General features: G+C 46.4%; 1 protein-coding gene across 6 annotated transcripts in view; it reads right to left on the bottom strand.

Annotated features, from left to right (window-relative positions):
* Positions 1-24,830, bottom strand: part of pard3aa (par-3 family cell polarity regulator alpha, a) — a 1,126,646-nt gene that overhangs the window by 250,487 nt on the left and 851,329 nt on the right. For all 6 annotated transcript variants that reach the window (XM_072508331.1, XM_072508330.1, XM_072508326.1 and 3 more), the window contains 2 exons: positions 16,548-16,781; positions 9,904-10,159 (listed from right to left, as the gene is read on the bottom strand). In XM_072508331.1, coding sequence (XP_072364432.1) covers positions 9,904-10,159; positions 16,548-16,781 — 490 coding nt within the window. The remainder of the gene's footprint in view (positions 1-9,903; positions 10,160-16,547; positions 16,782-24,830) is intronic.

Below are 24,830 nucleotides of genomic sequence, written 5' to 3'. Positions count from 1 at the left end.
AGAGGGCGAGAGAGAGAGAGGGCGAGAGAGAGAGAGAGGGCGAGAGAAAGAGAGAGGGCGAGAGAAAGAGACAGAGGGCGAGAGAGAAGGCGAGAGAGGGTGAGAGGGTGAGAGAGAGAGGGTGAGAGAGAGAGAGAGAGAGAGAGAGGGTGAGAGAGAGAGAGAGAGGGCGAGAGATAGAGAGGGCGAGAGAGAGAGAGATGGCGAGAGAGGGAGATGGCGAGAGAGAGAGAGGGCGAGAGAGAGAGAGGGCGAGAGAGAGAGAGGGCGAGAGAGAGAGGGCGAGAGAGAGAGAGGGCGAGAGAGAGAGAGGGCGAGAGAGAGAGAGGGCGAGAGAGAGAGAGGGCGAGAGAGAGAGAGGGCGAGAGAGAGAAGGCGAGAGAGAGAGAGAGAGAGAGAGAGAGAGGGTGAGAGGGCAAGTGAGAGAGAGGGCGTGAGAGAGGGCAGGAGAGGGCGTGAGAGAGGGCAGGAGAGGGCGAGAGATAGAGAGGGCGAGAGAGAGAGGGCGAGAGAGAGAGAGAGGGCGAGAGAGAGAGAGAGAGGGCGAGAGAGTGAGAGGGCGAGAGAGAGAGAGGGCGAGAGAGAGAGGGCGAGAGAGGGAGAGGGCGAGAGAGGGAGAGGGCGAGAGAGGGAGAGGGCGAGAGAGGGAGAGGGTGTGAAAGGGTGAGAGACGAGAGAGAGAGAGAGAGGGTGAGAGAGGGTGTGAGAGGGCGAGAGAGGGCGAGAGGGTGAGAGTGAGAGTGTGAGAGAGATAGGGTGAAAGAGAGGGTGAGAGAGAGAGGGGGAGAGAGAGGGCGGGAGAGAGAAAGAGAGAGCGAGAGAGGAAGGGCGAGAGAGGGCGAGAGAGAGAGAGAGGGCGAGAGAGAGAGAGGGCGAGAGAGAGAGGGCGAGAGAGAGAGAGGGTGAGAGAGAGGGCGAGAGAGAGGGGGCGATGGAGAGAGAGGGCGAGAGAGAGAGGGGGCGAGAGAGAGAGGGGGCGAGAGAGAGAGAGAGAGAGCGAGAGAGGGCGAGAGAGGGCGAGAGAGGGCGAGAGAGGGTGAGAGAGGGCGAGAGAGGGCGAGAGAGAGGGCGGAGAGAGAGAGGGCGAGAGAGAGGGCGAGAGAGAGGGCAAAAGAGAGGGTGAGAGCGGGTGAGAGAGAGAGGGATGGTGAGAGAGAGGGCGAGAGAGAGGGCGAGAGAGAGGGCGAGAGAGAGGGCGAGAGAGAGGGCGAGAGAGAGGGCGAGAGAGAGGGCGAGAGAGAGGGCGAGAGAGAGGGCGAGAGAGGCGGGCGAGAGAGAAGGCGAGGAGAGAGGGCGAGAGAGAGAGATAGCGGGAGAGAGAGAGAGAGTGCGAGAGAGAGGGCGAGAGAGAGAGGGCGAGAGAGAGAGAGGGCGAGAGAGAGAGAGGGCGAGAGAGAGAGAGGGCGAGAGAGAGAGGGCGAGAGAGAGAGGGCGAGAGAGAGAGAGAGAGAGGGCGAGAGAGAGAGAGGGCAAGAGAGAGAGAGGGGCAAGAGAGAGAGAGGGCAAGAGAGAGAGAGAGGGCAAGAGAGAGAGAGGGCAAGAGAGAGAGAGAGGGCAAGAGAGAGAGGGCGAGAGAGAGAGAGAGGGCGAGAGAGAGAGAGAGAGGGCGAGAGAGAGAGGGCGAAAGAGTGAGAGAGGGCGAAAGAGTGAGAGAGGGAGAGGGCGAGAGAGAGAGATAGCGGGAGAGAGAGAGAGAGTGCGAGAGAGAGGGCGAGAGAGAGAGAGGGCGAGAGAGAGAGAGTGCGAGAGAGAGAGAGGGCGAGAGAGAGAGAGGGCGAGAGAGAGAGAGGGCGAGAGAGAGAGAGGGCGAGAGAGAGAGAGGGCGAGAGAGAGGGCGAAAGAGAGAGAGGGCGAGAGAGAGAGAGGGTGAGAGAGAGAGAGGGTGAGAGAGAGAGAGGGTGAGAGAGGGTGAGAGGGCGAGTGAGAGAGAGGGTGAGAGGGAGAGAGAGGGTGAGAGGGAGAGAGAGCGAGAGGGCGAGAGTGAGAGGGCGAGAGAGTGAGAGGGCGAGAGAGAGAGAGGGGAGAAAGAGAGAGAGAGGGGAGAGAGAGAGAGGGCGAGGGAGAGAGAGGCGAGAGAGAGAGAGGGCGAGAGAGAGGGCGAGAGAGAGAGGGCGAGAGAGAGAGGGCGAGAGAGAGAGGGCGAGAGAGAGAGGGCGAGAGAGAGAGAGGGTGAGAGAGAGAGAGGGCGAGAGAGAGAGGGCGAGAGAGAGAGGGGGCGAGAGAGAGAGAGGGCGAGAGGGGGTGAGAGAGAGAGAGAGAGAGAGAGCGAGAGAGGGCGAGAGAGGGTGAGAGAGGGTGAGAGAGGGCGAGAGAGAGGGCGGAGAGAGAGAGGGCGGAGAGAGAGAGGGCGAGAGAGAGGGCGAGAGAGAGGGCGAGAGAGAGGGCGAGAGAGAGGGCAAAAGAGAGGGTGAGAGCGGCTGAGAGAGAGAGGGATGGTGAGAGAGAGGGCGAGAGAGAGGGTGAGAGGGAGAGAAAGGGCGAGAGAGAGAGAGAGAGAGGGCGAGAGAGAGGGCGAGAGAGAGGGCGAGAGAGAGGGCGAGAGAGAGGGCGAGAGAGAGGGCGAGAGAGAGGGCGAGAGAGAGGGCGAGAGAGAGGGCGAGAGAGAGGGCGAGAGAGAGGGCGAGAGAGAGGGCGAGAGAGAGGGCGAGAGAGAGGGCGAGAGAGAGGGCGAGAGAGAGGGCGAGAGAGAGGGCGAGAGAGAGGGCGAGAGAGAGGGCGAGAGAGAGGGCGAGAGAGAGGGCGAGAGAGAGGGCGGAGAGAGAGAGGGCGAGAGAGAGAGATAGCGGGAGAGAGAAAGAGAGTGCGAGAGAGAGGGCGAGCGAGAGAGAGGGCGAGAGAGAGAGAGAGGGCGAGAGAGAGGGCGAAAGAGAGAGAGGGTGAGAGAGAGAGGGTGAGAGGGCGAGTGAGAGAGAGGGTGAGAGGGAGAGAGAGGGTGAGAGGGAGAGAGAGGCGAGAGGGCGAGAGAGAGGGCGAGAGAGAGAGAGGGCGAGAGAGAGAGGGCGAGAGAGAGAGGCGAGAGAGTGAGAGGGCGAGAGAGAGAGAGAGGGGAGAAAGAGAGAGAGAGGGGAGAGAGAGAGAGAGGGCGAGAGAGAGAGAGGGGAGAGAGAGAGAGAGGGCGAGAGAGAGAGAGGGGGCGAGAGAGAGAGAGAGGGCGAGACAGAGAGAGGGTGAGAGAGGGAGAGAGAGGGCGAGAGAAAGAGAGAGAGAGGGTGAGAGAGAGAGGGTGAGAGAGAGAGAGGGCGAGAGAGAGAGAGAGAGAGTGAGAGAGAGGGAGGTTGAGAGAGAGGGGGAGAGAGAGAGAGGGCGATAGAGTGAGAGAGGGCGAGAGAGGAGAGGGCGAGAGAGAGAGGGCGAGAGAGAGAGGGCGAGAGAGAGAGAGAGGGCGAGAGAGAGAGAGGGCAAGAGAGAGAGAGGGCAAGAGAGAGAGAGGGCAAGAGAGAGAGAGGGCAAGAGAGAGAGAGGGCAAGAGAGAGAGAGGGCAAGAGAGAGAGAGGGCAAGAGAGAGAGAGAGGGCAAGAGAGAGAGGGCGAGAGAGAGAGAGGGCGAGAGAGAGAGGGCGAGAGAGAGAGAGAGGGCGAGAGAGAGAGGGCGAAAGAGTGAGAGAGGGCAAAAGAGTGAGAGAGGGAGAGGGCGAGAGAGAGAGATAGCGGGAGAGAGAGAGAGAGAGAGTGCGAGAGAGAGTGCGAGAGAGAGAGAGGGCGAGAGAGAGAGAGGGCGAGAGAGAGAGAGGGCGAGAGAGAGAGAGGGCGAGAGAGAGAGAGGGCGAGAGAGAGAGAGGGCGAGAGAGAGAGAGGGCGAGAGAGAGAGAGGGGCGAGAGAGAGGGCGAAAGAGAGAGAGGATGAGAGAGAGAGAGGGTGAGAGAGAGAGGGTGAGAGAGTGAGAGGGCGAGAGAGAGAGAGGGGAGAAAGAGAGAGAGAGGGGAGAGAGAGAGAGAGAGGGCGAGAGAGACAGAGAGGGCGAGAGAGAGAGAGAGGGCGAGACAGAGAGAGGGTGAGAGAGGGAGAGAGAGGGCGAGAGAAAGAGAGAGAGCGGGTGAGAGAGAGAGGGTGAGAGAGAGAGAGAGAGGGCGAGAGAGAGAGATGGCGAGAGAGGGCGAGAGAGAGAGAGTGAGAGAGAGGGAGGTTGAGAGAGAGGGGGGATGGAGAGAGAGGGCGAGAGAGTGAGAGAGGGCGAGAGAGGGCGAGAGAGAGAGGGCGAGAGAGAGAGGGCGAAAGAGAGAGAGGGCGAGAGAGAGAGAGGGGCGAGAGAGAGAGCGAGAGAGAGAGAGGGCAAGAGAGAGAGAGGGCAAGAGAGAGAGAGGGCAAGAGAGAGAGAGGGCAAGAGAGAGAGAGAGGGCAAGAGAGAGAGGGCGAGAGAGAGAGGGCGAGAGAGAGAGAGAGAGGGCGAGGGCGAAAGAGTGAGAGAGGGCGGAAGAGTGAGAGAGGGAGAGGGCGAGAGAGGGAGAGGGCGAGAGAGAGAAGGCGAGAGAGAGAGAGAGGGCGAGAGAGAGGGCGAGAGAGAGAAAGGGTGAGAGGGAGAGGGTGAGAGAGAGAGAGAGAGAGAGAGAGAGAGAGAGAGGGTGAGAGGGCAAGTGAGAGAGAGGGCGTGAGAGAGGGCAGGAGAGGGCGAGAGATAGAGAGGGCGAGAGAGAGAGGGCGAGAGAGAGAGAGAGGGCGAGGAGAGTGAGAGGGCGAGAGAGAGAGAGAGAGGGCGAGAGAGAGAGAGGGCGAGAGAGGGAGAGGGCGAGAGAGGGAGAGGGTGTGAAAGGGTGAGAGAGAGAGAGAGAGAGACGGTGAGAGAGGGTGTGAGAGGGCGAGAGAGAGATAGGGTGAAAGAGAGGGTGAGAGAGAGAGGGGGAGAGAGAGAAAGAGAGAGCGAGAGAGGAAGGGCGAGAGAGGGCGAGAGAGAGAGAGAGAGAGGGCGAGAGAGAGAGAGAGTGCGAGAGAGAGAGAGAGGCGAGAGAGAGAGAGAGAGGGCGAGAGAGAGAGAGGGCGAGAGAGAGAGGGCGAGAGAGAGAGGGCGAGAGAGAGAGAGGGCGAGAGAGAGAGAGGGCGAGAGAGAGAGGGCGAGAGAGAGAGGGGGCGAGAGAGAGAGGGGGCGAGAGAGAGAGGGGGCGAGAGAGAGAGAGAGAGAGAGCGAGAGAGAGCGAGAGAGGGCGAGAGAGGGCGAGAGAGGGCGAGAGAGGGCGAGAGAGGGCGAGAGAGGGCGAGAGAGGGCGAGAGAGGGCGAAAGAGAGGGCGAGAGAGAGAGAGGGCGAGAGAGAGTGCAAAAGAGAGGGTGAGAGCAGGTGAGAGAGAGAGGGTGAGAGGGCGAGTGAGAGAGAGGGCGAGAGAGAGGGTGAGAGGGAGAGAGAGGGCGAGAGAGAGAGAGAGAGGGCGAGAGAGAGGGCGAGAGAGGGCGAGAGAGAGGGCGAGAGAGAGGGCGAGAGAGAGGGCGAGAGAGAGGGCGAGAGAGAGGGCGAGAGAGAGGGCGAGAGAGAGGGCGAGAGAGAGGGCGAGAGAGAGAGATAGCGGGAGAGAGAAAGAGAGTGCGAGAGAGAGGGCGAGCGAGAGGGCGAGCGAGAGAGTGGGCGAGAGAGAGGGAGGGCGAGAGAGAGGGCGAAAGAGAGAGAGGATGAGAGAGAGAGGGTGAGAGGGCAAGTGAGAGAGAGGGTGAGAGAGGGTGAGAGGGAGAGAGAGCGAGAGGGCGAGAGAGAGGGCGAGAGAGAGAGAGGGCGAGAGAGAGAGGGCGAGAGCGTGAGAGGGCGAGAGAGAGAGAGAGGGGAGAAAGAGAGAGGGGAGAGAGAGAGAGAGGGCGAGAGAGAGAGAGAGGGCGAGAGAGAGAGAGAGAGGGCGAGACAGAGAGAGGGTGAGAGAGGGAGAGAGAGGGCGAGAGAAAGAGAGAGAGAGGGTGAGAGAGAGAGGGTGAGAGAGAGAGAGGGCGAGAGAGAGAGAGGGCGAGAGAGAGAGATGGCGAGAGAGGGCGAGAGAGAGAGAGTGAGAGAGAGGGAGGTTGAGAGAGAGGGGGAGAGAGAGAGAGGGCGAGGGCGAGAGAGGGAGAGGGCGAGAGAGAGAGGGCGAGAGAGAGAGAGAGGGCGAGAGAGAGAGAGGGCAAGAGAGAGAGAGGGCAAGAGAGAGAGAGGGCAAGAGAGAGAGAGGGCAAGAGAGAGAGAGGGCAAGAGAGAGAGAGGGCAAGAGAGACAGAGAGGGCAAGAGAGAGAGGGCGAGAGAGAGAGAGGGCGAGAGAGAGAGAGAGGGCGAGAGAGAGAGGGCGAAAGAGTGAGAGAGGGCGAAAGAGTGAGAGAGGGCGAAAGAGTGAGAGAGGGAGAGGGCGAGAGAGAAAGGGTGAGAGAGAGAGAGAGAGGGCGAGAGAGGGTGTGAGAGGGCGAGAGAGAGAGGGCGAGCGAGAGGAGGCGAGAGAGAGAAGGTGAGAGAGAGAGGGTGAGAGATAGAGGGTGAGAGAGATAGGGTGAGAAAGAGACAGCGAGAGAGAGGGCGAGAGAGAGAAAGAGAGAGAGAGAGGAAGGGTGAGAGAGAGGTCGAGAGAGAAGGCGAGAGAGAGAGAGAGCGAGAGAGAGAGAGAGAGAGAGAGAGAGAGAGAGAGAGGGCGAGAGAGAGAGAGAGGGCGAGAGAGAAAGAGGGCGAGAGAGAAAGAGGGCGAGAGAGAAAGAGGGCGAGAGAGAAAGAGGGCGAGAGAGAAAGAGGGCGAGAGAGAAAGAGGGCGAGAGAGAAAGAGGGCGAGAGAGAAAGAGGGCGAGAGAGAAAGAGGGCGAGAGAGGAAGAGGGCGAGAGAGAAAGAGGGCGAGAGAGAAAGAGGGCGAGAGAGAAAGAGGGCGAGAGAGAAAGAGGGCGAGAGAGAAAGAGGGCGAGAGAGAAAGAGGGCGAGAGAGAAAGAGGGCGAGAGAGAAAGAGGGCGAGAGAGAAAGAGGGCGAGAGAGAAAGAGGGCGAGAGAGAAAGAGGGCGAGAGAGAAAGAGGGCGAGAGAGAAAGAGGGCGAGAGAGAAAGAGGGTGAGAGAGAGAGAGAGGGCGAGAGAGAGAGGGCGAGAGAGAGAGAGAGGGCGAGAGAGAGAGAGAGGGCGAGAGAGAGAGAGAGAGGGCGAGAGAGAGGGCGAGAGAGAGAGAGAGAGAGAGAGAGAGGGCGTGAAGGAGGGCGAGAGAGAGAGATGGCGAGCGAGGGCGAGAGAGAGAGAGAGGGCGAGAGAGAGAGAGAGGGCGAGAGAGAGAGAGAGGGCGAGAGAGAGAGGGCGAGAGAGAGGGCGAGAGAGAGATGGCTGATCTCTCTCTCTAACTGATATCCATCTAACCGATAAAACAATTGGATTTTACTCATTAATACAATGCATAACAATCCAGGGCGTTCTTCGAATCATGGGTAAACAGGGGGAAAAAAGCTGCAAATTTACTTCCACTTTCAAAGCTTCAGTGCTTTTGTGCTGCTCTCATCTGAAAATCCTGCTCTGGAGAAGAATCAAAACCTAGAATACGCCCTACTGCTAGGTCAGCAAATGTGCAATCTCTTTAAAGGTAACTTGGGCCATCTTCTTTCACTGAATTGGAGCCACCTTTATCATCAACCTGGTATTTGCAGGATAAATTGCCATGGGAGTGTCCCTTTAAGAAATGTTTTAGTCTTATCACATGGCTTCAGTGATGTCCAGTGCGTGGGTGGAGCTGGGCTGTGGCTCAGAGTTTTACATTCGTTTTGCGTTTGAACTGGGTTTGAATTGGTTTTGTACTGCACTGATTGAAAAGAAGCGTCTGTGTCTTCATTTTAAAAGCCGTTTCCAGACTGCTTGATAACTTGAAAATAAATAATTGTTTTCTGGAAGGAATTCAAACCTGCTGTTTTGGAAAGGAGACAAGAGCATCCATACCAGGTGTTGAGTGCTGTGTGCTGGGCCACACCTTTGAAAAGGGGTTTCTGGTTTATGGGATCTTGTTATTAAATTGGAACAGTAAAGGGGGGAATTCATTAAGGGTTATACATAGATTACTGTAGCTGTGTGGGATATTTTTGTTTGTAGTTGATAACAATGCTTACTGTGTGTCTTTATAAAAATGTTAACTAAATTCGTAGAATAAAGCTTGTAATTTGATTAAGAGCGCCGAAGACCTCTGTTGAATCACCTGAAAGGCAGGCTCTTGTGCTCATCGTAACCAAAATCAATAAACAGTTATAGGTCAGGTGATCTCCATGATATACTTTGGAGTTTTCGAAACCCTGGCCCATAACAATATGTTGGAGGTGGGACAGAGCTGTAGGTGATTCTACAAATGTAGAAAACACCGTTGACAGGTAAAGGAACAAATAAGGTTTGATGTTTTGTCAGGACAAAGATTGAAATCTCACCTCGATCCCAAATTTTAGTTTGAACCAAATGCAGTTAAGCTCATGGCAACATGTATAGTGTGATAATTGATCACTGCCCTTGGCCACTGGAAGAGACCAGGCTATGAGAAGCATTAATGTGCTCACAGTGTCTTATTTGAGTACTTCAATTACTCGTCTTCTGAAAATAATGGGGAAAGTACAGGTGTTCTGGCAATGTTTTTAAAATGCCTAATACAGCTTTTCTTTTTGGTTGCAATTAATTTCAATCCCCCCGAGCTTGCTTCATTCCATGCCTTCCTGAAAATTCATCATAATGGCAAAATAACAGCATAATCATTTCTAAACTTTATACTCTTATGTCCTCCAGCAAATCCATCTGGGAGGCTCACAATAATGATTTTGAGCTAAAGTGGGAGCACTGTAACATGCTTCCTCTACTGGGATTTTAACTACTTATACCATGACTTAATGAAGATCCGACTACAAAAACCTGCAATTTTAATTGAGGAACGAAGAGTTACTTCAGCACATTATGTAGGTGCACGTATAGAAGCTGTCAGATTCAATAGTTATATAGAGTCCCTCGGCAGAGCACAGGGTCTAAACTAGAAGTATCGGTTACAGCAATTCTGTCATTGGAAGCCATCTTGAGAAATTATGTTTATTTTTAAAGTCACTATTTGCCTAAATAAACCGGCACGCAGCACAATTATTTGGACTGAAGGGATGCTGCTGAAACATCAAGAGTCTAAAGAGAGAGGAAAATGTATATTTTGCAAAGTGAAAAGCCTGAAATAATTTTCAATACATAACGGATGAATTGCGTAGTTCTAACATGATCACTGTCTCTGGGGGTGCATTGCTTATTTCTGTTCCAATAAATGACAAACCGCAAGCAAGAATTCTCTCATGGTAAACATAAGGTAGTCATCCAGAAGTTCTGCATCTAAGAAATGTAAATGTAATGAAGCACTGGGGCTTATCGCATGTATGCAATGCTGCCCCGATGAATCTCAGAAATTAATCTAAATTCACTTGTCACTTCTAACAAGTAGCATTCATAATCCTAATTGGACCAAAGGAAATTTAGAAACTAACATTCTGGTAAAACTTGCATCTTGTTTTATTAATTACGGAGCTGCTCGCAGATAGTGTTACAAACACATTGTGGAGATTTTGAATGCGATGTTGGTTACATTTGTAATTTTGTGCCTCACAGGTGTATAAATATATGGAAAAATGTTTCTCAACATGTACAAAGGGGAATGCAGGTCAGTCAGGTTGCATAGTTCACAAAATCATGAATTGCATTATGGCTAGGCTCATTTGCAGAGGTCAGCTCTTATTGCTGGACATCAGACGAAGCTGGCCAATAATTTAATGGATTACTTAATCAGCTCCCCCTTCCCACTCACAATAGAAAATGCCCTGCCACAGTGGCAGAGTGACCAGGCCAAATGTACATGCACTGATATTTCTCCACACTTTGTACAGTGTTAGGCTCAAATAATTATTTGAGTTTCTGTTACACACATCAGTGAGGGATAAATGCTTGCTGTAAAAGCATTAATCTGCACTGCTCTATTAATAAATACAAAAAAAGTGCATTTACCTGAACATGTCGCCGAGACCCTTCAACATGCCTTTCTTGGCTTTATTTTTCTCTTTATCCTTCTCTTTATCTTTATCTTTTTTCTTGTCCCTCTCTTTCCCAGTCTTGTCTTTCTTTCTCTCCTCCTTGCTTCTGGAACCATTGACTTGTTTCTCCATGGTGCTCATCGGATATCCACCAGCCAGCGATGGCTGATCGCTAGCGGTTGATACTGACTCTCTGCCTGACCTTGAGCTCTCCTCTGTGTCTTCTTCCACTGTGAGTGAAAACAGGAATTTATTACTGCCACGAAATGTCCAAACTGGAATTTTGAACAAATTTGGAAAAAAAGTGGTAATTCCAGCCAGACAAAATATTTGTCAAAACTTTGGAGTTTATGCTCACTCAGAGAACTATTGGCTTCAGAAACAATCCCTTGAAACTAGAAATAACAGTTTAGGTTTTCCTCGTAGCATCATCGTTAATCTTCTGGTTGTGAGTACTGATTAGTGACACCACATCAATTACACTGACAATGTTAAAGGCAATATCTTTTGTGGCTGGTGTCCAATTTTATCTGCAAATTGTCCTCTTTCTTTTCTTTTTCGAAGGCTCTGCTGTAGGTTTTGGTGAGTGTTTTCAACGACATTCAGCCTTGAAGTGCAGATGCGGACACGGATGTTAACAAGTTAATTAAACATTGGGAAATGTCTCAGTTGTGCCCAACCTTTCACTCGTCCGCAGGTATACTCTGCTGCAAGTTCCACTGCATAATGACAAAGGGTGGGAAGCCTTGCTTACATCTCCTTTCTGAGCCAACTCTAGCCCCCAGCTGAGATCAGCTAGTTCAGCAAAGGAATTGAACACACAGGTTTATTGTTTGAATGACCCTGTTGCTCCTGCCTCCAAGGATGGCTCAGTTGGAAGTATTATCAGCTGTGTGTCAGAGGTCTGAGAGTTCAAGCCCCATGCACCATAGTCTGTCTAAGCTGAGTGCAGGACCGAAATGGGGGCCTGCCACTTTAAAGATTCAGCTGAGGCCCAGTCTGTCAGAAAACAAAAACAGAAAATGCCGAATAATCTCAGCAGGCCTGACAGCATTTGTGAAGAGAGAACAGAGCTAATGTTTCGAGTGTGGATGACTCTTCGTCAGGACTCTTCATCGCCTGACAATCTGTGAGGTCAGGTGAAGATCCCATAGTTCGAACCGAACAGAAGCAGGGAGTTGGCCTCGAGTCTTGACCAACACTTATGCAACAAAGAGCACCATCAAACACTTACTGTTTGTTGGATCTTACTTTATTAGATGATATAAAAGTGCAGGCTTTTTTCTTTGTCCATCAATAAAGTTGTAATTTCCTAATAGTCTGCTGTACAGCTTTACTGTGACTTTCTGGCAGTGGATTTTGACCTGGAAAACTCGCATTATTTCACTATGTTAGTTCAGTAACACAGAAGTGGGGGAAAGATTTGGATGAGTTATTTTTATATTGCATCAGGATCTATGCTCATGGCAGTGGCACTAAATTCATGAGTGATGCTCAATCAGTTGCTACCTGAAAACAAACTTGCTGGGCTTGCTAAAGCCAATTTCCAGAAAGATGCATTGTCATTGCTCTTCCCATGTACTGTCCTGAACCAATCCCAACCAGTTTATTGTCACCACTCGGATAACTGTGCAAAGCCCACATGGCAAAATTGGCAGCTGTCATGGGTCTTGGTGCAATATAAAATAGTTAACAGTCAATTAACGTAGGCAAAGCCGCTTGTATGTTTAATTATAAAAGCAAGCCATGGAAGTTTTTTTTAAAAAATCATTCAAGGGATGTGGGTGTCGCTGGCTAGGCCAGCATTTGCAGCCCATCCCTATTTGCACTTGAGAAGGTGGTGGTGAGCTGCCTTCTCGAACCGCTGCAGTCCACGTGGCGTCGGTGCACCCACTGTGCTGTTGGGAGAGGGAATTCCAGAATTTTGACCCAGTGATAGTGAAGGAAAGGCAAAGCATTTCCAAGCCAACTCTTTTACAACAAGAACTTGGATGCGTGTAGTGCATTTAACACAGCAAAATATTCCAAGGTGCTTCAAGAGGAACCCTGATGAACAAAATAATATATGAGGCGGCCAAAAGCTTGGTCAAAGAGTTGGTTTGAAGGGGAGTCTTAAAAGAGGCAGGAGATGGACAGGTTTTGGAAGCAAATTCCAGAGCTCAGGGTCTCAGCCTTGGAGAGCAAACCCTGGAATTGTGGAACGATAAAATGTTATGCAAGTGGCCGAAATTGGAGGAATGCTCTACTCTCATTGAAGGGGCAAAGAAAAAATCAAAACTATTAAAAAAAAAATCACAGTAGTAGGTCAGATGAATAATTTTTTGGTACAATGCTGTTATACCACCACAAGCAAATATGACTGCGGAATAAAATGAGAATGCGACAAGATAAACATAGTATAAAGCATCACTTTAACATGCATAGTCTTGCAGGCAGAAGTAGTAAATTCCAACTCACTGAAGCATTCAAAAGGGAACAAGATCAATTTCAGATTTACCAAGGGACAGCCAAACTATGTTTGGGTGGGATATAAACAAAAGTCAGACTGGGTTCTGAAAGTGATTTGATGGATAAGAGGAAAGTGGATGGGTTGAGCTACTTATTTTCATATTCTTTTACTTTTAGTTGTACTTTCAGTCAGGGATCAATTCATTGGGCCTTTCCTGGTCACTTGAATTACTTTAATACTTTCCCAGCTGGCCATCCATTGGTCATAATCTCCAATTTATCCAAACCTCTGCTGCACATACCTCACCAAGTCCCACTTACCCATCAGTCCCATCAATAACCTACATTTTCTCCCCGTCGACAAATGTAAAATCTTTGTCCTTATCCTTAAAATCCTACAATTATCGCATCCCACAGTCGTCCGCTGTCTTCTTTCAGTCTCTATCTCCACCCATCCGACACAAGCCTCACGGGAATTGACTGAGTGCATCTTTTCACCACACCACTGAAAACACAAGCCTTCAGCTGCTTGGATCCTGTTCTCTGGGATTCCTTCCCTAAAGCCCCGTTCCTTCAAATTTTTCCCTTCTTGAATGCATCACAAAAAAAAGATCTGTTTGGCCAACTTGTCCATTTTGTGAACTGCAATGTGTGCTCTCCTTCTTAAAAAAAAAAAATCCTGTAAGGTCCTGAACAAATGTTTGCAAGCTGTCAGCTTGGATGAGAACTGCAGCACCGGGTCAAGATCAGAATTTAGGCAACTCCACCCAACATGACACTGGACCTCATTTCATAAATTCACACAAAACTTTGATTTGTTTATTTGGATGGGAGAAGCAAGCAATTAAAGTTACCTCTGTTCCTGCAGAAATTTAAAAACTCAAAGGATCTGAAATTATTGAACCTAAAGAGTTGGCAGCAACTCAAAAAACATTTCCCAAGTTCTTGCAACTCGTGATGGGAAAATTTTAAAAATCTGGCAAATGTACCAAAAGCACACTGAAGTAGTGCAGACTTAATTGTATTAGTTCTGCAGCAAAGCCGAGCACAATGTCAAAGGAATATCATCGAGGGGAATAAATCAAATGGACATAAAAAAGCCTCATTATCTACATGAACTGTATCAATTGGTGGGGCACAATTAAACTGGTACTGAATTCCTCACTGGTTTAAGAATAAAACCTATGGCAATTTAATCACAAATAAAGTGAAGTAAGTAAAGTCGCAGTGATCCCAGATGACCTTAAGCTGATTTTCCCTTTTCTCTCCCCAAGGGGAAAGCGGACTGGTAGTGATTGAAGCTGAGGATCACCACACCTCAGGCGAGGGACAAGGTTGAGGGGGCGGGGCCTTCATGAATAACCTCAGCCAGTACGGGAAGTGAAGTGTTCGCCTCTCTCTGCATCACGAACCAGCCATCTAGCCAACTGAGTCAAACCGGCAATTCACATGTCAGCCACATTCTATTGTTTACAGAGATAGGATTTTTCCCCCCTTTTAACATCAGTCATTTTTACTGCTGTTCTTATAAATATCAAAACAAATGCACATCCCTCATAACTTAGGCCATAAACAGTGCAAAATATTGACAATGACATTTAAGCTTCAGCTGATAACAAATTTTGAAACATCTGAAATGAGAACCTAATGATTCAGAATCCCACTAATGTTTCTTGATCCTCATGATTTTCTCTCAAGTAACAAGTGAAAATTTGTAATCTCAACTCTCCTGGGGCTCTTGATATGGTACAAGGGCAAACACTTCTCTTACTTTAATTCCGATAATTTTGCTGGTAACTACAACTGCTGTCATTGCCAGTGTAAAGAACAAAGCATTGATTCTCAAATAGAATAATGGCATTGTCTGTATTCAAGGGGACTAGATTAACAAATGAACTGGTGTTTGTCAAAAAGGTTTCCTTTTGTTGGTTCTTCCTTGGCTTCTTAAGAAAGTCAAAGTTTGTGTTTTAACACGTGGGGTGAATAACTATTAAATCAATGAACTGGAGCTTTAAAGGTTCTATTCCTAGTTTTCGTGTTTTTCAAAATGAAAAGCAAGCATGCAAAAATCTACTTTTGCATTGAGCTCATAGGATTTATTTTATCGCATTAAATTTAACCGGAGGACAAAGTTCAATGCAGGGAATAGGACTGTTTTAAAAGAATGTTTTAAAGATTTATGCAACTTTGTTGCTGCCTACTCAGATGTTATCGCACATCCAAGTCTTCAAAAAAAGTCCATTTTGCACAACCATCTGACAGTTGGTGTTATCCACAGAGAGCATTTGATCCACACTTGAGAATTGAAGGGGAAATTTTGCTCTTTGTGCCTAAACCATCAACAACCTTCTTTTAATACCTTTTTGTTTATCCCTCAAGATGCCCAGGGTGCACTGCAAGGGTCAAATTATATTGTGTTACACCAGATATTTATGATTGGATACTAACCAAGTTAAAATTGACAATATCAGCACAATAATATGGCAGTGCCATTCCCTGAACTCATAGATGTCTCACCACCTAATAGGTTCCACTTATTATTTGTTCCACTATAATTTGTTCCACTTTTAAAATGACTTCCAACTGGCCAACATCCAGGGAGTACTTCACTGCCAGGATACAAAGTCACATCAAGATGGACTCCAGACATTGACTGCTATTCACCAAATTTTGTCTTCAGTGAAAGGAATACAAGTATTAATTGAATATAAATATAAACAATTTGCCGAACAACATTCAGTTTTGTCAAAAATAATTAGAATGGACCTTCCTGCAAATGGCTTTGAAGTGGAGCTTCCAACATGCACATTAAAATTGCAAAGTCAAAGGAAGGGCCCTCCTCCAGAAAACAGCAATGTGAATATTTTGTTTGCTAGAAAACTGTGCAGCCTAATGCCAAATTGTATCAACTCAATCAGAGACAGGGAGGGTGATTTTTTGGCACTTGTTTGGAACAGTGATCAAATCGGCGGATGGTCCATGTTCCCTGTTGGAAGTCAACAAAGAGAACCTGGAACCATTTTCACTCTGGCTTCATTTGAATGACATTAAACCAGCTGCGGCCATCTTCACTCTAATTCTTCCTGGCTGCACACAAATCACGTATTATTTAGGGCACAGAAACAAGCCATTCTACTCAACTGGTCTGTGGTGGTGTTTATGTTCCACATGAGCCTCTTCTCACTCCACTTAATCTCACCATATCAGCAGAACCTTCTATTCTTTCCTCCCTCATGCACTCACCTGGCTTCACCTTGAATGCAACTATGCTCACAGCCTCAGCCACTGCTCCCCATTTTAACTACTCTCGTGATACATACATAGAACATACAGTGCAGAAGGAGGCCGTTCGGTCCATTGAGTCTGCACCAACCCACTTAAGCCCTCACTTCCTCCCTATCCCTGTAACCCAATAACCCCTCCTAACCTTTTTGGACACTAAGGGCAATTTAGCATGGCCAATCCACCTAACCTGCACGTATTTAGACTGTGGGAGGAAACCGGAGCACCCGGAGGAAACCCACGCAGACATTGGGAGAATGTGCAGACTCCGCACAGTGTCCCAGCGGGGAATTGAATCTGGGAGTCTGGCGCTGTGAAGCCACAGTGTTAGCCACTTGTGCTCCCGTGATGAAGAGGTCTCCCCCAATTTTTCTTGAATGCCTGGGCTGTCCAGTACAAATGGATGGAAGGTGAGTGGCGCAATGAGAAAATGAGACAGGAATGACCTGCAAACAACCCAGATTTGCATTTTAAAGCAGCTTCCCATCGGAAACAAGGTGTTCGTCCAATTGCAAACCTGTCTGAAAAATGCAAACCATCGCATCCCCCCGCTTCCAATTTACAATTATAAATACAAACAAAAATTGTGGGGAAAACCCAAGCATATCTGTGCAGAGAAACCAGCTGCTCACTTTGTAAGTGGGAAGAAGGAAGCCAGCGATTCAAAATTATCCCCAGTAACTATTCAGCAAAACATTTAATATGTACATTACAAATAAAATTGCACAAGCTACACTTACAACGGTTATGTTAGCAACTAAGCTCACTCAAAATCTGTTCTCCCACATTGACGTTGAAGACTTAAAAAAAAATGTCTGAGCGTTTAACTAAGCATCAATAATTATAGCATTTCCAAAATAAATTATTGTAGTCAATTATATTACATACATGTTTCCATCCCTTCATCATCTTCTTCTTCTTCTTCTGCAGGTTTGTCGTACGATTTGTCAATGGCAGCCCGGAAACTTTCGTTGCAACCCCGCCCTCGGATGATTCGCGGTCGTGGACGGTGGAAAGGAATGTCACTATTCAAAGTTACTTCAGCAACTGCTGTCTGCAGACTTTCTAACGAGCTTGATTTCTTCAGTCCTAATGAAGGCCCAACATCCCTGGTCGAGGAGCCTTGGAGGTCAAGATACAAAGTTGTTAATTAAGTTTGCTTTGGTAGCTGAGGACCAAGTCTGGATATTTGATTATTCATCTCAGGCATGTGACTCCTCAGGGATGTTCACACACATTTCAGATAACGTTCACTGTATTCATTTGCAGACGGCTACAGATTTATTGCTTTGAAGAACAATGCATTTTAGCATAGTCACCGAACGCGACAGGTCAGCGGTGCTGCACCAGTGCCGTTCACAGACAAACACAATAAAGAAATGCTGAGACTGGAGTGCTCAGTTTAAAGCTGGTTTGACATTTACAGCTCACAAGATATACATTAAAATACTGAAAAGTAGGCTCAAGCTGACCTTTGACATGACCCAGTGTTTGGTTACTGATTGAAATACCTGTCCATTGGCTAATTGAACCATTAATTGTTACCTCATTAAAGTCTGGTCTCAGTTAAATGGCACCAGGTTTTCCAAAGTCCAAGTAAACATTACAAGGAGCTCAGAAACTACAGTTTCTTAGGAACATGAACTTCAAGTGCAAGAACATGTTTATTCTCGTCGCAGTATTCTATGGGGACACTCATTTGGGTTATGATCTTCTACTCCCAGCATACAGTAAAAGCAATGATGGATTACATAAATAAGCTGGGTAATGCTGCATTTGGGTGGTCATAGACAGGGGCTATGGTGTGGGTACAAGAGAATACTGCCTTCTAAATCCCCAAAGAAGATGGATAAACATAGTTTTAGACTGAAAATACATCTGTTCTATTTCTGCCCCACCTGATGAATGCCAGAGTAACTTGGATGTACTTGATGGGAAGAAATATTAGCAAGGTTTGAGATTACAACTCAGTCAATCGTTTTTGCACTTTCAGCACTTGGTTGTTGCTTATACAAAGAAGCCGTCAACAATTCTAGCACAGATTGGACGTCCATAATCTGGCTGTCCAACAGCTGGGCATTTTTAATTTCAGTTAAACACTTTGATGTCATAGAGCCACCCAATCTCCAGCAGCCCTCAGAGGACAGAATCAACACAGGTTGTGTACACATAAAGTCACCTGCTCTACTGCAGGGATAGAGTCCAGGATTTCCTCCGCACTTCTGATTGTAAAGTTCCCGGCAGCTTTTAGGTTCCATGTACAAGATCTGGGAAAATCCAGCACAGTCTCAGTCCCCAGGGTGCCATATTTTGGCCATGGAACCTGTGTGCATATCTTTAATCTGATATTTTGTAGTTAAAACTAATCTATTAACACAAGGGTTAACAAAATTGCAGTAGCCAATTATGATGCACAGGAAAATGCGATTATTGTAACTCAAAATCCTGACAGAATTGGTTTCTTCATTTCATGCTTCAAAGTCATGTCATAAACAACGAAGAGGCTTCCAAAATGCCATCTATTACTTAAGAGGCCAGCTCCAATAACCCGTATATCATATTAGAAAAAAAACTTTGAAAATTTGAAGCTTGTGCTAAAGGAAAAAGGAGTAATTCACCGTTACTTCAAAGAATAGAGTCAGATGTCATACAAGCCTTGATGATTATAAAAGCGATTTACAATATGCAATAATATCTTCTGCCTTCGGCTCTCGGGCAGTATAATACTCAAGTTAATTCTGTGCAACATTCCTGTATCGTAGCCATTTAGAACAGCAGAAATGTCAACTTGAAGATTTCCCACTGGGTACAATGGAAAGCACAAAAATTGCCCTTTGCTGTGAGGAGTATGTACATGCGTGCAGGTGAGAGTGGTTAGCAAGAAAAAAATTACATTCATATGCACGTATATTTTATTAGTTTACTCCTCTCACTATACGGAGCCTCTGAAGATTTCTTGGGCTATGGGTTAAGAGCAAGGGGGTGAATATAACTAGATAAAGCAGTTGCCATAGGGCCAACTGGCTGGCTCCGTTTGCTCGATGCACATACTTGAATTGTTGCTAGTTTCTTTGTAAAAGCAACAACTGAGTGTACAGAGTGCCGAAACTATAGACAGAGTTGTAATCTCAGACCTTAATACCCCTTCTTCACATCAAGTACATCCCAGTTGCTACATCATTCATCATACTTCCACCTTCTGAACATTGTCTCACCTTAATCCAAGTGCAGGTGAACATAAGAAATAGGAGGAGGGGTAGTCTCTTTGGCTCTTCAAGCCTTCTTTGTCAGTAAATAAGATAACGGCTGATCTTCTTTGTCAACTCCACCTCCTGCATTTTCCCCAGATTCTTCAATTCCCTTCGTACCCAAATATCTAGCGACCTCTGCCTTGAGTATTCTTGATGTGGAGATGCCAGCGTTGGACTGGGTTGGGCACAGTAAGAAGTCTTACAACACTAGGTTAAAGTCCAACAGGTTTGCTTCGAATCACTAGCTTTCGAATTCAACTGAGGAAGGAGCTGCGCTCCGAAAGCTAGTGATTCGAAACAAACCTGTTGGACTTTAACCTGGTGTTGTAAGACTTCTTATTGCGTATTCTTAACAGCTCTCCGGGTTCGATAATTACAAAGACTCAAAACCTGTTGATCGAAGAAATTTCTCATCTCAGCCTTAAATGGCCAACCACTTATAAGTGACTCTGACCCTCTGTTCTACATTTCCTAGCCAGGGGACACATTTACTTGGCACCTAACCTGCCAAACCCACTTAAGAATTTTATGTTTCAAAAATACCATCTCTCACTCTTCTAATCCCCTAAGAATATAAATCCAATCTAATCGATCTCTCCTGAAAAGACAATCCCCTCAACCCAGGAAGCAGTCCTTTGTTGTTCTCCATCCAGGGCAAGTATGTTGTTCTTAGACTAGGAGACCAACACTATACACTTGCCCAAATTAAACAGTAGGGATGAGGGATCAAGTGTGGGAAGATGTGATAAGCTAGAGAGAAGACACGGCATGGGAGTAATAAATGATCATCAGTGTCCGACAGGAAGGGACAGAGCATACAAACCTAAGAGAGAGCCAACAGATAAGGTTGTAAAAAGGACAGAACTAAAGGCTTTGTATCTAAATGTATCTAAATGTCTGTAGCATTTATAACAAAGGCGAATTGAGAGAGCAAATAAAAATAAATGAACCGATAACAATGACAGAGACATAGTTGCAAGATGAAAATAGCTGGGACCTGAATAGTGAGGGACATTATGAAAAGACAGAAAGCTAGGAAAAGGTGGAGGGGTAGCTCTGTTAATTAAGTATGGCATTGAACATTAGAGAGAGATGGCATTAGTTCCAAAGATCAAGATGTAAAATTAGTTTGGCAAGAGATAAGAAATAGTAAGGGTAGGAAGCCCCTTCAGGGAGACGTTTATAGGCTATCTCACAGTAATCACACTGTAGAATGTGGGTATACAAGAAGAAATAACAAGGTACAGCAATAATCATGGGTGATTTTAAACTACATATAGAATAGAACAATCAGATAAGATGGGTTCATTGGGTGTTTTCGGGAGCAGCATGCTCTACAGCCAACCAGAGAGCAGGCTATTCTAGACCTGTTGGTATGCAACAAGACATGATTAATTAATGACCTCATAGTAATGGAGTCCCAAAATAGCGGTGACCAGAACATTATTGAACTTCACATTCAGTTTGAGGGAGAGAATAGTAGGTCTAAGATTAGTGTTTTGAACTTATATCAGGGCAATTATGATGGCATGAAAATGAGCCAGCCAAAGTAAATTGTGAAATTAGGTTAAGGTAGTAGAGCTGCAGTGGCAGACATTAAAAGAGATTTTTCATAACACATTCCTGTGAAAAAGAGACTCTAGAAGACTAATACACAATTTGTGGCTGCAAAGGAATCTACAGATTGTATTAAATTGAAACAAAAGCAGACAATTCCGCAAAGATTAGTGGCAGGTCAGAAGATTGGAGAAAATATTTTTTTAAAGCAAAAAATGACTGAAAGAATAATAAGGAGGGAGCAATCAGAGTGAGAGAGAAAGCGAGCTGGAAATATAAAAACTGATAGTAACAGTTGCTACAGCTTTTTAAAATGGAAAAGAATAAGAGAGAGCATTGCTTCTCTCGACTGAGCGTTGGGAGAATTAATAATGGAAAATAAGGAAATGGCTGATGAATTTTTAAAAAAAATTTAGAGTGCTGAATTAATTTTTTCCAATTAAGGGGCAATTTAGTGTGGCCAATCCATCTACCCTGCACAGGGTTATTGGGTTACGGGAATTGGGGGAGGGCCTGAACCCAGGTATGGTGCTCTTTCAGAGGGCCGGTGCATACTTGATGGGCCGAAGGGCCTCCTTCTGCACTGTAGCGATTCTCTGATTCTATTCAAGAAAGGAGGGAGACAGAAAGCATGAAACAACAGGCTAATTAGCTCAACATCTCTCACAGGGAAAACAGAGGATTTTAGGGAGCCAGGGTTCCATTCAGCTCATTGTGTCTGTCCCATCATTTATTATGGCTGATCTGGTTGTAGCCTCAACTCTATTTTACTGCCTGTCCCCAAAACCCTCAATTTCCCTGTTTATCAAACATCCGTCTAACTTTGCCTTTGAATAAATTTAATGGCAAATCCTCCACTGCTTTCTGGAAAGAGAATTCCACATATTAACGACATTTTGAGAGAAAAATGTTCTCATCATCTCCATATTAAATGGTAGGCCTCCTATTATTAAACTGTGTCCCTTGGTTCCAGTCTCCCACATGAAGAAACATCCTGCCTTGTATCTACCCCATCCCCTAAGGGTCTTACATGTTTCAATAAGATCACCTCTCATTCTTCTAAACTCCAAATGCCCAACCTGTTCATGTTGGAATCTCGGATTCTCAATTTCAAAGTAATCAGGGAGAATCAATATAGTTTTATGAAAGAGAAATCAAGTTTGGCTAATTCATTAGAATTCTTAAAGGAAGTATCACACAAGGTGGATAAATGGGAAACCTGTGAATGTGCTGTACTTGGCTTTCCGGAAGGCATTTGACAAATTGCAACATCAAAGGTTACTACACAAAGAAAGAGATCATGGTGTATGGGGTAACGTATTAGTATGGATAGAGGATCGGTTAGCTAACAGGAAATCAAAAGTAGGCACAAATAGATCATTTTTGTGTTGGCAAGGTGTAACGAGTGGAGTGCCACAAAGATCAGTGCTGGAGCCACAACTATTTAAATCTATATAAATGATTTAGACGAAGGGACCAAATGTATAGTCGCTAAATTTTCTGGTGACACAAAGAAAGGGTGTTTACCCTTGTGGAAGAGATCAGAACTTGGGGACACAGTTTAAAATGAGTCTCCTATTTATGATAAAGATTAGGATAATTCTTTTCTCTCAGAGGGCCATGAAACTCTCTTCCCAAGGCAGTGGTGGAGGCAGGGTTATTGAATATTTTTAAGGCAGAGGTACATAGGTTCTTGACTAACTGGGGAATCAAAGGGCATGGGGAGGGGGGGGGGGGGGTTTGCTGTTGGTAGAATACTGACACTGAGGCTCCAGTCAGACCAGCCATAATCTTAGTGAATGGCAGAGTAGGCTCGAGAGGCAGAATGGCCTACTCCTGCCCCTAGTTCATATGTTTGTATGTTCCGTCTCCCTCTCCACCTTTAAGATCATGCTTAACAGCACGTTCTTCCAATTTTCCTACACAGAATCTGCTGTGAAACCCTCGCCCATGCTTTTGTGACCTCTAGACTTGAAATGAAAATCGCTTATTGTCAGTCAAGACTTGACGGTTCCTCGTCAGCTGCCCATTTTTAAAGTATCTTGCAAACTCTAAAATTTAATGTATTTATATTATACGCATGTTTCAACCATTTCCTTGAAAGAAAACGGTGCTATTATTCTGGCTGAGTTCATACAGGACTTGGAAGATATGCACACAGTACTGATTTTAAAATAGTTCCAGAAAATCTGAGGTTCAGTCCAGTCTAAACAAAAAGGGCTAACGTTCTCTTATGTCTGGTAACTGGCAAAGGTTTTATTTTTCTAATCAATATTTTTAGTGCGAACAGTGAGGAGTGATGAAATTTGGGAGGTATTATTATATCTAATAGTGTGAGCGAAGTGAATTAATCTCAGTCAAGAAATGGCCATTACCAGTGGCAGGCTCAGTGGTCAGGTCATTTGAACTCCTTAAGGTTATTTAAATCATTTCCGTTCCCTCACAAAGAACTTCATCATGTCACAAAGCCAGTCCCCTTACTCTCACACAGTGGAGTTTGCTGTCTCCGTTCAGCTCCGTGTGACTGTGCACACAATATAAGAACATAAGAACTAGGGGGAGGGATAAGCTATTCAGCCCCTCAAGCCCATTCAAAATGATTATGGCTTCACCCCACCTGTCTGCCTTTCTCCAATACCCTTCACCCATTACTAATTTAAAATCTGACCATCTCCTCCTTAAATTTACTCAATGTCCCTGCATCCACTGCACACTGAGTTAGTGAGTTCCACAGATTCACAACCTTTTGAGAGAAGTAATTTCTCCTCATCTCGGCTTCAAATCTGCTTTCCCTTATCCTAAAACTATGATCTCTTGTTCTAGATTTCCCCATAAGAGAAAACATCCATCTACGTCTACTTTGTCAATATGTTTTATCATCTTATATGCCTCAATTGGATCTCGTCTCCTTCCTCTAAACTCGAGAGAGTATCGGCCTAAACTACTCAATCTGCCTTCATAAGTAAGAAGTCTCACAACACCAGGTTAAAGTCCAACAGGTTTATTTGAAATCACAAGCTTTCGGAGCGCTGCTCCTTCATCAGGTGAAGTCACCAAGGAGCTGATGAAGGAGCAGTGCTCCAAAAGCTTGTGATTTCAAATAAACCTATTGTACTTCAACCTGGTGTTGTGAGACGTCTTACTGTGCCCACCCCAGTCCAGCACCGGCGTTTCCACATCATCTCTTCATAAGACAAACCCTTCATGTCTGGAATCAATCTCGTGAACTTTCTCTGAAGTGCCTCCCATGCAACTACATCCCCTCTTCAAGTAAGGGGACCAAAACTGTACACAGGTATGGTCTCACCAATGCCATGTATCGTTGCAGCAACACTTCCCTACTTTTATATTCCATTCCATTAGCCATAAATGCCAAAATTTCAGTTGTCTTCCTTATTACCTGCTTACCTACATCCTAGTTTTCTGTGATTCATGCACGAGGTCACCCAGGTTCCTCTGAACCAAAGTGCTCTGAGGTTTCTCTCCATTTAGATAATAATCTGCCTTTCTACTCTTCCAACCAAAATGGATAACCTCTCACTTATCCACGTTGAACTCCATCTGCCAAATTTTGGCCCACACACCTAACCTATCCATAGCCATTTGTAAATTTCTAATTTCCTCATTGCAACTTACTTATTTAAGTGTGATCTGCAGATTTGGCTATAGTACCTTCTATTCTTACATCCGAGTCTTTAACATAGATTGTAAATAATTGGAGCCCAATACCGAACCCAGCGGCACCCCACTAGTGACATCTTGCCAACCGGAAAAAGATCATTTATCCACAACACTCTACCTTCTGTCAGTTAGCCAGTTCTTTAACCAAGCTAAGAAATTACCCCTGATCCAATGTGATCTAACCTTGTGTATTAACCTTTATTGCGGCAACTTATCAAATGCCTTTTGGAAGTCCACATATACTACATCGACAGGAACCCCATTATCCATTTGGCTTGTTACATCTTCAAAGAACTCTAGCAAATTCATCGAACAAGATTTACCCTTCATAAAACCATGCTGACTCTGATGGACTGCATTTTGATTTTCCAAATGCCCTGTTATTAGTTCCTTAATAATGGATTATAATAATTTCCCAACGACAGATGTTAAACTAACTGGTCGATAGTTTCCTACTTTCTGCCTACCCCTTTTCGAATATGGGCATTACATTTTTTCCAATCCTTTTCTGCATCCAGAAAATTTTGGAATAGCATAACTAGTGAATTCACTTTTTCCATTGCCACTTCCTTTAAGATCCTAGGATGTAGGCCATCAGGCCCTGGGGACTTGATTCCTTCAATTCCAGTAGTTTATTTTGAAGTTTTCCACATTGATGATGATTGTTCCAAGTTCCTCCCTT

This window comes from Scyliorhinus torazame, chromosome 6 (assembly GCF_047496885.1).
Source record: "Scyliorhinus torazame isolate Kashiwa2021f chromosome 6, sScyTor2.1, whole genome shotgun sequence".
Lineage (NCBI taxonomy): Eukaryota > Metazoa > Chordata > Chondrichthyes > Carcharhiniformes > Scyliorhinidae > Scyliorhinus > Scyliorhinus torazame.
Note: the sequence above shows the minus strand (reverse complement) of the source record. Positions and strands in the feature narration are given on the sequence as shown.